Here is a 17,124-nt window from a genome sequence, read left to right on the forward strand (position 1 = left end):
CCCAGGCTGGTCAGGACTCCCAGGCTGCTTCCACATCACCCCCCAGACCTTTCCTACCCCTAGTTCCTGGGCAGGCTCTGTGACCCAATGAAGAAAAGCCACCACCCTGCCCTTCTACCCTGGGTACCTACACAATGCCCTCCCCACCTCCCAGCCCCCAGCCCCCTCCTCACCCGCCCTCTCAGTTCAGAGGATCTGGAGTATTTCTGTCAGATCTCCCTGCCTCACCAGACTTGTCCAAGAAAGGCGACCGCTATGTTTCTACCTGGAAGGGTAGAAATGCAGCGAAGTGGGTACCTGGGGTGGCCCTGCCGAGGTGTGCCACAAAGAGAACAGAGTTCATGCACGGGGTTTGTTGGGGGAGGGGGAGCAAAAGAGTGAAAGGCCCCCTCGGAGAGTGGGGACATGAGAGAGGCAGGGAGACAGACAGACAGATAGAGAACAGACAAGAGAGCAAGAGAGCAAGAAGGGAGCAAAAGAAGCAAGAGAGAGGGAACTGTGACACTTTTAAGGGGTGTGCATGTCACATAGATGGCCGTGGAGAGGCACCTGGCTACAGGTGATGATGTAACCACTTCAGCCGCTGCCGCGGGAACTACCAGCCTCCTTTTCAGCTTAGGGCCCCTTTCCTGGCGGTGGTGTTTCTGGACCTCCTCCACTTGAGAAGCAGTGTCCCCAGGTCCCCCCCTGAACCCTGTGCACCCCTTTCCTCAGTCCTGTGAGAGGGAGCCTCACTTGCTGTGTGCCTCAGGCCTGCCCTGCAGACCGCCCTGAGCTCTACCCTGGCATCTCTGACAGGGCCTGCTCTCCAGAGAGGGGCAGTCAGAACTTCAGGCCCACCCTTGGTGGTCGATGACTGTCCCATTGCTGACAGGACAGTGCTGAGGACACCACAGCAGTGACCAGCCCCTCTGTGGCCTCTCCCTTCGGCACGCCTCCTTGGGACAGCTTCCACATGGGTACTTGCTCAGCTCTGACATGGGGGCCTCAGATCAAGGTGAAGGATGAGGGGCAGGGGTGTCTTTCTTGGTTGCAATAGAGAGTGGTTGTGAGTTCTTCTTTAATGCCTTCCTGGGCACCCACATTCAGCAAGGCACTCTGAATGTATGGAGAGGATTAGGGTAACTGTCCAATCCAATCCCAGAAACCCAGAGGCATCCAAGAGGGCCTATGGCAGCATTAGCCTGAAGAGGGGACTCAGAACTTGCTTGCCCCCGGGCCTGGGAAACTCACTCTTGGGCACTGGGGATAACGGCAGCATGCTTGCAGAATGACTGAGCAGGGAATGCGGCATGAGCAGGTTGGTGGCTTGGTGGTATGGTTGTCATGGCAGCCGCAGCCCTTAGGGGCCTGGCTAATCTCTCTGGGGCTGACATCAGTTTCTGTCCCCAGCACATGACACAATGTCTGTCATACACTAGCACTCCAGTAACTACAAGTAAAGAAAAAAGGAAGGGAAGGAGGGCTGGCTCTGCTCTTCCAGAGGGTCTGGGTTTGAGTCCCAGAACCTTCATGGTGTCTCACAATTCTAACGCTAGTGCCCGGGGTCTCTGATGCCCTCTTCTGGCCTCCACGGGTACTGCATGCACCATGCAGATGGTACACAGACATACAGGTAAGCAAAACACCCACAACACAGAAAAGAGAAAAAAACTTTTAAAGGGTGAGGATGGGGTTGGTGCAGAGGAAATTTAAAGGAAGCTGAAGGAGAAGGGGAGCTACTTGATCTGGGTCTTGAATGAGCAGGGGTTGACCAGGTGAGCAGATGGAAGCGGGCCTGTATGTCAGAAAAAGGTCTTGAACTGAGCCGAGGCTGGAAGTCCGTGGAATACCTCAGACACAAGCAGACATGGGGTGAGATGGGGAAGTTGAGATTGGGGCTGTAAAGGTGGTCTCAGTTCAAAGAGGATCTATGCTGAAGTCAGGATTAGGGTCCAAGCTATGTCAGGAGCCTGGGTAGGGAAGGTGTGACTTATATTTCAGAGACTTCCACTGAGCCAGGTCCCTGTATCACTTCTGTAATTACCCGAGTAGAAAGGTCACAGCCACTCTCTCAAGGGGGCCACCCAGGGCAAGGCCACTTGCAGATTTCTTGCCCAGGCAAATGTCCCCTCAGCCCCAAGGAAATCCCCAGGGAGATACCTGAAGGAATGAGATTGCCTTGTTGCTGGGCGGGGAGGTTCCTGGGAGCACAATGGCCTTTACAAGAGCATGACTGGCCAGCTTCCCCAGGCCAAGCATACCAGCTAAGGCCTTTCACAAGGAAGAGCAAGTCTTCCTTAACACATGGAGACCCTTTACAGTCTCTGGAGAGATGTCTCTCCTCCCTTGCTCCTGGGCCTAAGCCCCTGTGTCCTGCTGTCCTTGCAGAAGTAAGCAGGCTTCCTATAGCCTGGTAGCAAGTCACCCTCTCCGGCGGGTGGCGGCCTGCTCCTCTCTCTGTGGACCACCCCATGCCCCTTGAGCAGCTTCACCACCCTGGGTTGTTTGGATGTATGTACATGATGTAGTTAAGCAACATTGAGTCATCTGCAGGTTCCCTACCTCTGGGTTCAAACAACTGTGGGTTGAAATATTCCCGGGAAAGATGGATCCTGATTAGAACATGGACAGCCACCTGTAACACGAATTTTAAAAGGTCTTATTAATAAAAACAAACAAACAAACAAACAGAAAACCCGGTGCCAGCTATTGGGGTGAATTCTGAAAGATCAGAGAAGCAGAACAAGCCACAGCTAACCTCATCTCAACAACTCCTCATCGGATGCTGTTTCCATGAATCTTCAGACTGAAAGCGTCTGAGTCCTAACTGGAATGGATCTCAGCTGAACTGCTGCTAAAAACCTAAAAGCTTAAAAAGCCTCTAGTTCCTGGTCCTCATGCCTTATATACCTTTCTGCTTCCTGCCATCACTTCCTGGGGTTAAAGAAGTGTGTTCTTCCCAAGCAAGACATGAGCTCTCAAGTGCTGGGATTAAAGGTGTGCGCCACCATGCCTGGCTGTTTCCAGTGTGGCCTTGAATTCACAGAGATCCAGACGGATCTCTGCCTCCCAAGCAGTAGTATTAAAGGCGTGTGCCACCATTTTCTGGCCCCTATGTCTAATCTAGTGGCTGTTCTTTTCTTTGACTCTCAGATAAGTTTTATTAGGGGCACACAATTTATTGGGGACACAATATATCACCACAGCCACCCCTAAATGACAGCTACTTTCAGAGCATTGCCATGGATTTGGTGCTGCAGTAGTCTAGAGAGGATGTGTGCAAGTTGTATGCAAATGCTGGGTCATTTTATAAGGGGAGCTTGAGGATTCACAGTCTGGTGTCCATGGAGGGTCACGGGGCCTGATCCCCTCGGGTGGGGAGGACCCACGGTGTACTCACTCAACCAAAGAGAGTAGGACTATGTCTGCTTTCCGAAGATGGACAGTCCTTTGGCAGACTTGCAATAACCACATGAACAAAGCTGTAGCCACTTTCCAATGGAGTAAACTCTGTAGAAAGGAGCATGCTGTAGTTTGCAGGAAGGTAACTCTTGAACAAGAGGCTGTCCTGCAGGGACGCCCTGAGGGGAAGGAGAGGAAGGCAGTAAACAGGCGGGTGGAGGAGAGGGGTCAGAGGGGCCACACCCCTCCAGAGCTGGTTCTGAAGAGGTGGGTGATGCCATAAGGAAGTGGGCAAAGTACATGGCTTCTTGTCATGTCCCAATTCTCACCAAAGACTGGTGCCTGCTTTCCTGCCACAGTGGCTCGGGAATTTTCCGTGGGGCTGCCCAATGCCACAGGCTGTGCTGGATAGTTTTTGCCAACTTGACCCAAGCTAAAGTTACCTGAGAGGAGGGAACCTCAATTAAGAAGATGCTTCTGTAAGCCGGGGCTGCAGGCAAGCCTCTAGGGCATTTTCTTAACTAGTGATTGATGGGATGATGGGAGGAAAAGGTGGGGCCATTCCTGGGCTGGTTGGTCCTGGGTTCTATAAGCAAGCAGGCTGAGCAAGTCGGTAAGAAGCACCCTTCCATGGCCTCTGCATCAGCTCCTGCCTCCAGGTTCCTGCCCTGCTTGAGTTCCTGTCCTGACTTCCTTCAGTGATGAACAGTGAAGTGGAAGCAGAAGAAACCCTTTCCTCCCCAACTTGCTTTTGGTCATGATGCTTCACACAGCACTGATAACCCTGACCCATGTCCTGGGAAAGAGAATGATGCTGGAGGGAGGCAGGCAAGGCTGGACCAGTCAGCCGTCTCCTGCTTCCTTTGCCCCAGGGATGCAGGAAACATCACCAGCGCAGTGACTTCTTTCTTGGGAAGAATCCAGTTAAGTTCGAGTCCTGGCTCTGCCCTTCCCAGAGGTGGAGCTTTCCTGTCCCTGTGGCTTTCTTGTTTGTGAGAAAGGGACAGGATGTCCACCTCAGAGAGAAGGAGGACATCTTTTAAGCATTGTTTAGAGTCTTCACCTGAACTCCAAGAGGTCGGCCCAGTCATTGGCCACATTTTGCTTACAAAGAGAAAGAAACAGCCCGAGGTGGGAGGCTTAGGTGGGAGGATGGCAAGTTTGAAGCCAGCCTGGACCACTTAGTGAGTTCAAGGCTAGTCTGGATAAACGACATTAATGAGATCCTTTCTCAAAAAAACTAAGAGAAACCAAACCAAAAGAAAACAGCAAACAAAAACCTAAAAGGGAACAGAGCTATGAAGTCAGTAGCGGCGCCTGGGTGTGCAGTATATTCTGTGCATGTCCACCTTCTACCCCATCCTCATTGGTCTGCACGAACTGCCGGGGACAGCAGCCCTCAGCTCGGAGCCCTGCTCCTAGCCCACGTCCCCGTGCTGGTACAACGGTGATGGATGCTGGCCCCGCAGCTGACCAGAGTCAGGAACTTAGTAAGCTCAGGGTTAGACTGCAGGACAGGGATCCAGATGCAGACCGGCCTGCTTTGTGATTTCCACAGTGCCTCCCTCCATCTCACCCCAGCAGCTTGTGTGCTCTGGGGAGGGCCCACGGGGATCCCCACCCTGGACATTCCCAGCTTTCGGGTCCTGCAAATGCAGAAGTTCCTCACGAGAGACAAAAGACCCTAGCTTAGTTCCCACAGCGTATACCGCTCTTCAGCTAGACAGAAGCGGCCGGCTTCCCGGCTGGCTCCGCTCCAGCTCCGCTGCTGCTGGATGTGTGTGTGCCTGCTGCCGCCCCGGGTTCAGCTGTGTCCGGTCATCCATCCTTTTCTCACCGGTTCCTCACTCACCTCACCATGCCTTTCTGCCCCACCAAGTATCTGAAGAGGAACAGGCGCCTGTCCAGGGGTAAGTGAACAACCAGAATCCTAGGTCCGCTGTGAGGACAGCAGCCTGGGAACCTGGAGACTCACCCTTGCAGGGCAAGTGATATTTGCTGCCTCCAAGCCAGTAAAGAGTAACGAAGGAGGGAAGACCCACAGGCAAGTTCAGCCGGGTGCAGACTGGCAGGATGGGCAGCTAAGGCTGGGGATTCTGTGTGGGTGCCTCCGCTGGGTTGCCTGTCTGCCTGCGGTGGGTGCTGTGAGCATTTCAGTCACCTTATCTCGTCTACGGTTGTTCATCTTTTGTCTTCTGTGAGTTCTGTGTGTTCCCTCTCTGTGCCAGGCTCTCCCCAGTGCTTAAGTGCTACAAGATACAGACAAAGTGAAGGTGGGCTGATGAACAGCATAAGTTTCTCGTGTCAACATATTCTGTGTGCTTGAGTGTCCTGGATGCTGTGGCGCAGTGACGGCTGGCTAGGAGCGTGGGTGTGGTTGGAGATGCGAGGTCAGGAAAGATTCCAGAAGGTGCCATTCAAAGAGAGACATGAATAAAGTGAGGGGCAAACCATGCCGGTGACTGGAAGCCTTCTGGGCACTGGGCAGGAAATGAGCAGATGCAAACCATGCCACACGCAGAGCGGAAGCAGCCAGGGACAAAAGGGCAGGAGTGGGAAGCAGGCCCTGAGGATGGCAGCAAAGCCATGGCTGCCATGCATGCTCCTGGGAGGACCGAGCAAGGTGTCGGGCTGCTTTCGGTCTTAGCTGGGTCCCCGTGGCTTCTGCATTCGGAACAGATTTAAGGAGTCAGAAGAGAACTGCCCGGACACGATGCCAGTCCTCCAGTTGAGAGATGATTGTGATCTCAACCAGGTGGACAGTGAACAGTGATCCAGTTCTGAACGTCTTTTGAAAGATGAGCAAATAGGACTTGCTGGCAAGACAGGAGATGTGAGACTAAGAAAGGAGGGTGTGTCTGTTTTCAACCTGAGTAACTGAAAGTTGGAGTTGCCCCCAGCCAAGAGCGTGGCTAAGCCACGTCAAGGGCGGGATGGTGGTGAGTTCGGAAGTCATTAACATATAGCCAGCGTTCAAAGCCTTGCATGAGGCCAGTGAGTCCCCTCCAAGGAGAATGTGAGTGTATGTAAGGGCAAGGAGAGAAGGTCCCACCCCCACCTCCCAGCTCTCTACCTTGGCTGCCTGACACTAAATGGATCCAGGTTTGATAGAACAGTGGGGGTCTCTTATGGACATGCCACATTAGGCCTGTGCAGTATCACATGGCCGTGGGATTAAACAGTCAGACCCGCAGACATTATAGCTCTGATAGATCTCTATCAGTGGTTTCCAACACCAGGCGGTTTTGCCCCCCAGGGAGCATCGGGCAATGTTTGGAGGTGTTGGTTGTCGTCACAGCTTCACAGAGCAGGAGAGGCTGCTGCTAGTCTAGTGGGTCGAGGTTCACTTTAAACATCCTGCTTACTATGCACAAAACAGACCCCCTCCCCTGAAAGAACCATCCGTCCCTGAATGCCGTTAGTGTTGGGACTGACTCCGCTCTCCTGGTATTTATCTGAGTGTGGTAATAAAAGTGGACATTCGGGTTTGCTAGCTGGTCTAGGTGCTAAACCAAGCTGATACTCCATCTCATCCTCCGAAGAAGATAGGCGCCTTGGCTTTCTCCGCCCCAAAGGTGTGGGGCTTGGATGCTTTGGGGACTAAGTCCACGTGCTCCAGCCGTAGAGCTGAGGGTTGATGCGTGGTAGAGAGGAGGCAGCATAGTGACCGAGCAGACTGGTTTAAAAAGACGAGGAGGGCAGGGGCGTGGCTCAGCTGTCAGATGGCTCCGGGGGACGAGCATTTGCGCCCAAGTCTGATAGCCTGAGTTCAATTCCCAGAACCCACGTGGTGGAAGAACTGAATCTCACAAGTTGCCCTTTGACCCCACATGAGCATACTTGTGCATGTGTGAATATATACACACACAAATAAATAATAATATAATAACACAATAAAGGGGCTTGAAAGATGGCTCAGTGTTTGAGAGCGTTTGCTGTTCTTGTGGAGGACCCAGGTTCCATTCCAACACCCACATGGCGGTTTACAATTGTCTTACGGTTACTATTGTTGTGATAAAACACCATGACAAGAAGCAACTTGAGGGGGAAAGGGTTTATTTATTGGCTGACACGTCGTGATCATAGTCCATCACTGAGGGAAGTCAGGGCAGGAACTCAAAAGCGGAAACCTGGAGGCAGGACCTGAAGCAGAGGCCACAGGGGAACACAGCTTACTGGCTTTCTGCTCATGGCTTGCTTAGCCTGTTTTTTTTTTGTATGTTTGTTTTGTTTTATGCAGCTCAGGACCACCTGCCTAGGGGTTGGCACACCCCACCATCATGAGCCCTCCCATATCAATCATTTCTCAAGAAAATGCCCTCCAGGCAATCTGGATGGAGGCATGTTCTCAATTGCAGTTCCTCTTTCTAGATGACTATATAGCTTATGTCAAGTTGACTTAAAACTACCCTGGACAGTGACCATCATAATTCCAAATCCAGGGGATCAGGCACCCTCTGCTGGCCTCTGGACTCTGCAGGCACACGGGGCACATACATACATGCAAGCAAAAACACTCATAGAATAAAAGAAAACAAGGATTTTTAAAATGTAATACAAATGTTTAGAAATAAGAGGAAAGGAGCAGGAACAACAGCTGTAGACTGTCATCTTCCAGGATGCATTTATTCCTGAAACACTCGCTGCCACGTTTTTCCCTTTAAATCTAGTGTTCATCTTTCCCAAGTACAGAGAACAGGTAGGCATGAGCAGTTGGGTGCTGAAAGACCCTGACATTGGTTCCGACAGCCATCTGATCCTCCTTGCCCTCCACTCCGTCACTACAAAGGTTTTGTACTGAGAAGAAACCCCACACGGGTGAATGAACCTGTGCTTGCATGTGGCCCTCTCCTTGTTCACTCATGTGTCCAGTATCTAACTTCTCTGTGAGCCCTGGCTTCTGCGTGTGTGAAACGCTCTTAGTAATATTCCTTCCTGTGGTGTCAATGAGGGCTGTGTGTGACTGGGAATGTCAATACCTCCTACGTGTATCACCCATAATGGGTCGCTTAGACACAGGATGCGACTGTCATTTCTGAACACCGTGAAGAGGGACCAACTTACTAGCTGTGGAAACAACTTTGCCCCACCACATGTGCATTTGAAGCCGTGTTGTCCATAGGTCGGGCATTAGCTAACGAAGGGCCTCTGCACCAGGAGTTGAGAAACAGAGTGAGCCCTGAGTGTGCCGTAGTTGACCGCCTTAAGGAAGTTTCCAGGCTGTGATACAGGAAAGGGACCCACAGATGGAGGCCACTGGCCTCCACAGGTAGAGACAGCGCAGCTGGGGGTCTGGGAGATCAAAGCACGAGAGCTTGCAGGGTAGAGTGTGAGAAGAGGAAAGGGCCGCAGGGAGACCAAGCATCCACGGAAGACTCACTGTGGACCTGTCACCACATGCATCCGAGGAAACCACCCAAGACTGGGGAGAGAAGGATTTGAGGTGGCTGTGTCCACCCTCGCACAGGACGGAATGGTGCCTGTTCCCACCTGCCAGCCTGGAAAGCCATGCAGACATGGGACACTGAGTGGGACACACAGAGGGCTTTTCCCTCACAGGGGAATCCCGGGCTCTGCCCTGAGCCCTCGAGTTCCACCCAGGAAACTCCTGCTGTGAACCTAACTTCATATCAGAGGAAGGTTCAAGAGTCTTTATAGGAATATAAAGTTCCCAGCAGCCAACCATTGAAAAGCCATGGTGCCTGGAAAATCAGGGATGCGACCGGCAGGAAATAAGGGCCAGAATGAGAGGACAAGTCAGACAGCCGACGACAGCAGAAATGACACATAATTAAAACAGTTTTGTGAGAGCTGAATCCAATGTGTCCTAAGGGCTCACTTGAGACGTGAGAGATACATAAGAGCCATAATGATGCTGAAAGCCCAAGTCATGTTTCCCGAGAGCAAGCCTTCAATGTGTGGATTGAAAAGATAGCTCACGTGGGATAAACAGGGAAGGCGGAAGGTTGGCGAGCTCGAAGCAGTAAAACTACGTGCGTTTGCTCTTACTTTGGGGGCTTTGTTTGTTTGGGGGGACAGGCTCTCACTAGCCTGAAAATTTGTAGCCCAGACCAGCTTCACACCTGTCAACCTCCTGCCTCAGCCTCCAGAGTGCTGGGATTACAGGTGTGTGCCACCATGCCAGCCTCTGTAGTCGTTTTCTACTGGTGCCGTGACAAGTCACCACGGAGTCAGTGGCTGAAATAACAGCTCTGTCTGTGTGATGTCCGCGGTTCTGGAGGTTACAGGTCTGGTTTAAGTCAAGGGGTCACAGGGCTGAGCACTTCGGGGAGGTAATAAGGGAGAAGCCAGCACCTCACCCTCTCCTAGATGCCGCCCGGGTTCCTCAGCTCCTGACCTTCCTGTATCTTCGGAGCCATGATGATGGGTCGGGTCTTTTTGAGTGCGTCATTTTTGGAACTCTGTACCCACTTTGTATCTGGTTCTCGTTTACTTTGGAAGCCCGCTATGACTGCACTGGGCCAGTTAGCAATTTTGATTCCACTGACAAAATTACAACTCTTCTGTGATATAGCCTAACCTACGCATGGGTTCCAGAGACCAGGATGGCAGTGCCTTAGAGAGGGAGCATTATTCTGCTGCAACACTGCCCAAAAGTAAGTCTGTGGAGAAACATGTTCTTGGCACAAGCATCTCATCAGTGAGCTGTGAGAGAACCTCCATGATGTCTAGTGCACAGGTAATTGGAGTCACCGAGGGGCAGAGGAAAGGACGGACATGTTTATTTGAGTCACTAAAGACCAAAGGGACCTGGGCTTTATGAACACTACAAACTCACAAGTCTAAGCGCTTCAATAACCTCATTCACAAGGAACGGGAGGAACCCGCAGGGAGGCACGTCACAGTGAAACAGTGAAGCAGACATAGAAAAGGGGTGTGGCGAGCTGGAGCACGGGGCAGGGGAGTGGGCTGGGCAGCAACCTCCAGAAATCAGGCAGGGGGAACCAGTCAACCTGACCTGTCACCCCAAGAGTGCCTTTCAGAGATCATGACCCCTTCCCACTGTCCAAAGACTGAGGGTTAGTCACCGATAGCTGCATAGGACAAGGAAATCCAGCAGAATGGTGACAGGCAGAGGGGACATAATGCTATGTGGGACCTGGATTCTGTGGAGAGATGAGTGAACAGACATATGTCCTTCCCTTATAACTTAAATCTTTCCAAAAGATGCAGACTGGTTAAGTAGAGACGGGACTGTATACTGTGGAATATGCAGTGTCCTTGAAGAGCAAATTGTAAGACAGATGTAGCCAGAAAGTCAGGAATGACAGTGATGGAAATGACTCCTAAAAGGTCCCACAGGCATGTCCAACCTTTTGCCACCGTGATGTGAAGCTGTCATCTGAAGATGTATTGATCCACATCGTAGCTCTCCTCGGACATGCTCGTGGGCACATGCCTGCAAGAGGTGTGATGTCCCTCAGAGGTAACTAAAGATGTCTACTGTAGTCTTCAAAGTGCTCACTGCTGTGTGGTGGGAGAAGGGGAGAGAGGGCCTTGCTAACCAGCAAAGGAAGAGAATGAATGGAATCATAAAATAGTAAAATAGAGGCTGCAGAGGTGTCCCACAAGACCCAAGTTTGGATCCCAGCTCTAAATTGGACCACTCTCGAACTGCTCCAACTTTAGCTCCATGGAATCCAACACCTTCTTCTGGACTCTGAGAGCACCTGTATTCATGTTTACATGCACACAGACACACACAGACACACACACACAGACACACACACAAACCACTATAAAACAACTTTTAAAATAATAAGACAGCTGGAGGAAGTGACACACATCTGTAATCCCAGAATTTAGAGGTAGAGACAGGAAAGTCAAGAGGATCTGGGCTATGTAACGAGACACTCTCACAAGTATCCCCCCCCAAAAAAAAGAAAGTATAAAAAGGAGGGTAAAGGGACAATAAGTCCACCATTAAACAGAAGGGGGATTTAAATCAAGCATACTGACACTCATAAAGAAATCTTCTTGGTGAGACTAAAAAAAGCAAGTCCCAGTCATCTGCCTGACAAGAAATGCATGTAGAAGTTCCAGATAAGTGTTTTTGAAATGGGCACAGGTCTTGCCACCCTGACAGAAGTCACAGGGAAGCTGGGAGACCATACATCAGCGATTCCCACCCAGAGACTATTAGTGAGCGGGGCTAGGGAGCTGTAGATTCACCTACAGCTCTAAATATTTACGATCCTTCATATGGAACAAAACCTGGTAGAAATCTAGAGAGAAACAGACAAGAACAGGATTGCAGCAGAGGGTTTTAATAGCTCACCCCAATCATCCATAGAGCAAGTGAACAGAAAGCCGGGGCAGGGATCAGAGATCTGACCAGACTGCCTAAGGAGATCTGACTGATTTTAGTAGACCCTCACCCCATACCACACCCAGCAGGACCATTTTTATTGGTTCACAGACTAGCTACCAAGACAAACCATGGTCTGAGCCAAAATCAAATTTTAAGAAATATAAAATGACTCAAATCATATACACATGTTCTCTTTCTGCAGTGGATGGAACTAAGTAAGAAATCAGTCACAGAAATGGTCCAGAGAAATCTTAACCCCACATTTGGAACTTACCCATTTCTAAAAGAGAAGTGGGAAGTGTTTCGAACTGAATTAAAGAGAAAGTGTACCCCGAATGGGGGACTAGCTCTAAAGCAGAGTTTGGGGCGACAACAGACACAGTAAGAAATTGTTAAAACCGGAGCAAGCAGAGGAGAGCAAACACGGAAGGCAGGGCGGCAGGCAGGGCGGCAGGCAGGGCGGCAGGCAGGGCGGCAGGCAGGGCGGCGTGCAGCCTGGCTGGCCGGCCCTGTAATCGGTTCTCACAGCGTGACCAGGCCTCGTCATCCCCTCCTGGCCTGCTGGCTCAGTGTCTTTCTCAGGGTGGCAGAGAGGAGAAGCTGTGGAGGGGACTATCTGGCCTGCAAACCTAAGATATTTACCATCTAACCTTTAAAGTTTACTAACCAGCAAAACGACAGTCAAAGTCAGTTCAACCAGAGGCCGTTTGAGGTCAGTAATGGGGACTGGAGTCTGGAGAGACTGACCTGGAAGAAAGGGACACAGATGAGCAACCTCTCAAGGCCAGTGAGAAGGGACCCTTCAGGTTCTAAAAGGACGATGGACTGTGATAAACAACCTTATGCTGGCTCGTTTAGTAACACAGATGAAACAAATTCTCTATAAGACACAAACAGGGCGGTGGTGGCGCACGCCTTTAATCCCAGCACTCGGGAGGCAGAGGCAGGTGGATCTCTGTGAGTTCGAGGCCAGCCTGGGCTACCAAGTGAGTTCCAGGAAAGGTGCAAAGCTACACAGAGAAACCCTGTCTCAGAAAAAACAAACAAACAAACAAACAAAAAAACCCAAAAAACAAAAAAAAGACAAACAACCGCAGTTTTGTATAGAAGAAAAATATGTATGTATTAAAGTGATTTCTTTGTTTGTTTGTTTTTTTTGGGGGGGGGAGTGTTTTGTTTTGTTTTTGTTTTGGTGTTTTTGTTTTTTTGAGACAGGGTTTCTTTGTGTAGCCCTGCTGTGCTGGAACTTGCTTTGTAGACCAGGCTAGCCTTGAAATCAGAGAACCGCCGGCCTCTGCCTCTGCCTCCGAGTGCTGGGATTAAAGGCGTGGGTCACCACCGCCCAGCTCTTAAAGTGAATTTTAAACCCCCTCCCTATAAAGAAAGGCCAGGAACAGGTGACCGCACTGCTGAAGTCTACCAAACACTAAGGAATAAGTAATAGAAATTCTACACAAACTCCCCCCCCAGAAATTGAAAAGGAGAGAATTCTTAACAATCCTGTGAGGCCTGTGTTGCCCTGAAACCAAAGCTGGACAAAGAAATCCAGGCTGGCTGGTTTTGTGTATTAGCTTGACTCAAGCTAGAGTCATCAGAGAGGAAGGAGCCTGAGTTGAGGAAATGCCTCCATGAGATCCAGCTGTAAGGCATTTTCTCAACTAGTGATCAGTGGGGGAGGGTCCAGCCCATGGTGGGTGGCACCATGCCTGGGCAGGTGATTCTGGGTCCTATAAAAAAGCAGTCAGGGGAAGCAAGCCAGAAAGCAGCTCCCCTCCATGGCCTCTGCATCAGCCCCTGCCTCTAGGTTCCTGCCTTGTTTGAGTTCCTGTCCTGACTTCCTTCAGTGATGGGCAGCAATGTGGAGCCAAATAAACCTGTTCCTCTCCAACCTGTTTTTTGGTCATGGTATTTTGTCTCATCAGTAGAAACCCTGACTAAGACAACATTCTAGGAAAAAAAAATACAGACCAACACCCCTTGTGAAGAGATAAGAAAATTTACGGATAAAATTTTGTCCAACTATATGCAAACAGGTTAATTAGCAAGGAGAAGATGTTCCAGGTTTAGTATTTGAAAATCCACAAGTCTGCTATATTAACACACTAATAAATCAATAGGTTCATTTCAACAGATGTCCCAAGGAGCATTTTAAAACAAAAAGAGTGACCATCTTTGTTAAAAACTATAACATGCCAGGAATCAGAGGCACCCTGGGATAGGCTCCTGGTCAGGAAGGGATACAGCTCTGCACAAGGATGTCCGCCCACTTCTGAGATGGGCGGATGCACATTTTGTAGAATGGGAAACATACTGCATGGGTGACCTTCTTTAAGAAAAAATAATTTTAAAAATAGAAATTCACGATTGGGTACAAAAACAAAGTGCTGGTCAATTCCTGGATCTGTGGATTTCCTAACATCCCTTTCTTCTGGGCTGTGCTGCAACGCTCTGAGGTCACACAGGAAGCTTCTGGTGGGATCAGGTTATCCCCACATAGGACCCCACAGTCTGTGTGGCTCACATGGTGACTGTCCTCTACCCCTGAGACCAAGCTGCTCTGAGCTGGCTGCTCCCTGTCATTGCCACATCCATGTGTAAGTCCACAGCCACAGGAGCACACATGGACTCCAGTTCCTTCCTCTCCACCTCAGTGCCTCTGATGCCTGGTCACCCAGCGAGCATGCATTGTCTGTCTGTACCTGGGAGTATCTTGCTCAATACCCTCCTGAGCTTTGGGGTCCTTCTGCCCACTGGCCTGATGTCCCAGCCTCCATGCTCGTAACACCCTCAGCAAGGTCCATGCCCTCCCTGGGTACAGCTCCCACAGCAGTCTGCTGACGACCTTCTTCAGCTCTGGGCTGCTTGCTGTGACCCTAACATGCTGACGTACTCTTAGAAGGCGGTGAGAAGCGTGGGTTGGTGGCCAAGCGCCAGGACCTGGAATGTGTGTTTCTAACTCTCAGGAACTATATGAGTGCAGGCAAGTTACTTAACTAGGCTGTGCCTCAGTTTCCTTGTCTATAAACTAGGAAGGGTGGCCTAAGGTGTAGATAGCTCAGGGGTAGTGAGAGACCCTGGCCCCTCAAAATATACTTGGTAACAGCACTGCTTTCAGTCCTTGTGAAGATGGGCAGAGGGTGGTTGTGTGCTCAGCAGAATTGTTCTGGAACTTTGCAGTGCTCAGGAAGCATCTGCTCCCATCGGGGCTCCTTCCCTGGGCCATAGTCCCACAAGGAACAGTCCGGGGCTACCAGGGATCCCTGCCTGCCTTCTGTCCCCTCTCACCCCCAGCACATTGTCCAAGGTGGGATCCTAGACAAGTAACAGTTTGGGGATGTGGAGGGTGAGGAAACCATTCTTGAAACTCCTGTAATTGTCCAGAGAGCTCAGCGTAAGTGGTTTTTAGGACATCAGAGTGATGGACTCACTTGCAGAGGGCAACCTGGGAGCCAGGAGGGTTGCTGAGCTGGGAGTTAGCTCCAAGGAGCCCAGCTCTCATCTCTCTCTCCCTCCTGCCTTTTCGCCTCCAGTAGACAACTCCTGAACATCGGGCTTAACATGTGGCCTCTGTAACCTTGGTGCTTACAAGGAATGTGATGTGTGGGGTGGTCAGCTGCACAAAGGGTAAAGCACAGTGAATGTCACTGCAGGCGACACTGATTTAGGCAAAACACAGTGAAGCTGCTCTAGGGACTGAACGTCTCTGAGTGGCCCTGAAATAGGCATGTCCCCCAGGAGTGTCCTGTTATACTTTTAATGGTTTCTGTTTTGATATGGACTCAAATGAACAAATGCGAACAAACCAAATTGAGAGCAAGGGTCTAGAAAAAAGAAAACTCAGAAAGGACCCCCATGGAAAGGCCTGTGAGGTGTGGGAAGAGATTGAGTGCATACTAGAAGCAAGAGCTGGGCTCACAGATGTCCCGAGGGGACCTGGTGTCCTACCTGGGGACCCTGTAGTAAGCCTTGTCTTTCTGTCCTGCAGGTGGTGCCGGGGAGCGGGAGAAGGTGCCAGCCAACCCTGAGGCGCTCCTGCTCATGGCCAGCTCCCAGCGTGACATGGAGGACTGGGTGCAGGCCATCCGACGTGTCATCTGGGCCCCACTGGGCGGAGGTACTTCCCGAAACTCGCATGCCCACCCTGTAGAACCCCTGTCTACAGGTAATCTTGTCCTCTTGCCCCGAGCCCCCAAGTTCTCTCTCGCTTGGGCCTTGCTGGCTGCTGCATCTTGCATGTCTGACGGCAGCCTGGTTCTTCTGCTACTGTCCTTGAAGTCATGCCTCCAGCCTAGAACTTAGCCCCCCTGGCAGGGGACATGAGCATGTGGCCTTTACATGCTAGTCTCCTTGCATCTAGATACGCTGCTGAATGCTGAGTGGCCTTCACACACAGTGCAGGTGGGCCACACACTACCCTGTGTCCATATCCAATTCCTCAGTCTTCACCATTCCCTTTTCCTAGGCCTCCCTGCCACACTGGAACCCAACCCTGACCCCTGTGCCCACTTCCTGTTCTTAATCTGCTGTTTGCTTGCTTGTTCATGCAAAGCATTCAGTTAGTGGTAAATGATACGTAGTCTATCCCAGGGACCTGGGAACTCAGTGGTGAACAGAGCAGGTGGTGTCCCTGACTCCCACGCCTTGCTGTCTGCCACAGTCTGTAGACAAGACAGACAAGTACACATATCTGGGGTGTTCATGAGTGAGAGATGCAAGGGAGCAAAGGGACTGGGAAGTGGAGGTGAGGACATTGGGAGGGGAGGGGAGAGAGGTGGCTGCGCAGTAGGGCCATGGAGGGCAGTGTTTAGATGTCACTGGGGATGCCACAGGACACCGGGGGACAGTGTAAGCAGGAGAAAGACGGGACTGGACTTAGATTGAAAGCCTTTTAGTCATCCAGTAAGGAGAGGACCACAAAGACAAGAGTGGCTGTAGCAGGCTGGGACAGAGTGAAACAAGCAGAGATGGGGGGACAGTGGGGTGGTTAGCTGCGGATGAATTCTAAAGGGAGCTTCTGGGCGTTGTCCAGGTCTCGTCCTGGGAGAAAGGAAAGCGCTGACTGCAGACGCAACAGTTGTTGTCCATATAAAGTCATCTCCAAGAGTGTTCATGACAGTGTCACCGTGTTGGGGTGAGGGGAAAGAGGGCACAATCCCCTGGTTCTAGCCATGGTGTGGACATCCTCTCTTCCTGTAACATTCCTCAGACAGGGATGGATCCTCACCTTTGGGAGTTCCAAGCCCACATCCAGATCTGAAAGCCCTGTGCCTTCCATCTCCTACCTCACCAGCTCCTCTCTTTTATTGCTGGCTATGACCGCCTGATCACCTTCACTAAGTCTTGCTTGTGTCGCAGAGTAAATGTAATGTTGGAAGTTACGATTGTTCTTCTCTTGCCCCTCACTGGGG

At 51.0% G+C, this 17,124-nt stretch overlaps 1 protein-coding gene across 8 annotated transcripts in view; it reads left to right on the forward strand.

Moving 5' to 3' along the window:
• Window positions 1-17,124, forward strand: part of Arhgap22 (Rho GTPase activating protein 22) — a 170,180-nt gene that overhangs the window by 121,315 nt on the left and 31,741 nt on the right. For 6 of the 8 annotated variants that reach the window (XR_013042209.1, XR_013042210.1, XR_013042208.1 and 3 more), the window contains one exon: window positions 15,702-15,878. Coding sequence is in view for 5 of the 8 variants with exons in the window: in XM_015995633.3 (XP_015851119.1) it covers window positions 15,702-15,878 (177 nt within the window). In the remaining 3 variants the exon portion in view is untranslated. The remainder of the gene's footprint in view (window positions 1-15,701; window positions 15,879-17,124) is intronic. The other 2 variants (XM_042284296.2, XM_015995636.3) reach the window with 1 other exon arrangement.

This window comes from Peromyscus maniculatus, chromosome 9 (genome assembly GCF_049852395.1).
Source record: "Peromyscus maniculatus bairdii isolate BWxNUB_F1_BW_parent chromosome 9, HU_Pman_BW_mat_3.1, whole genome shotgun sequence".
Classification (NCBI taxonomy): Eukaryota; Metazoa; Chordata; class Mammalia; order Rodentia; family Cricetidae; genus Peromyscus; species Peromyscus maniculatus.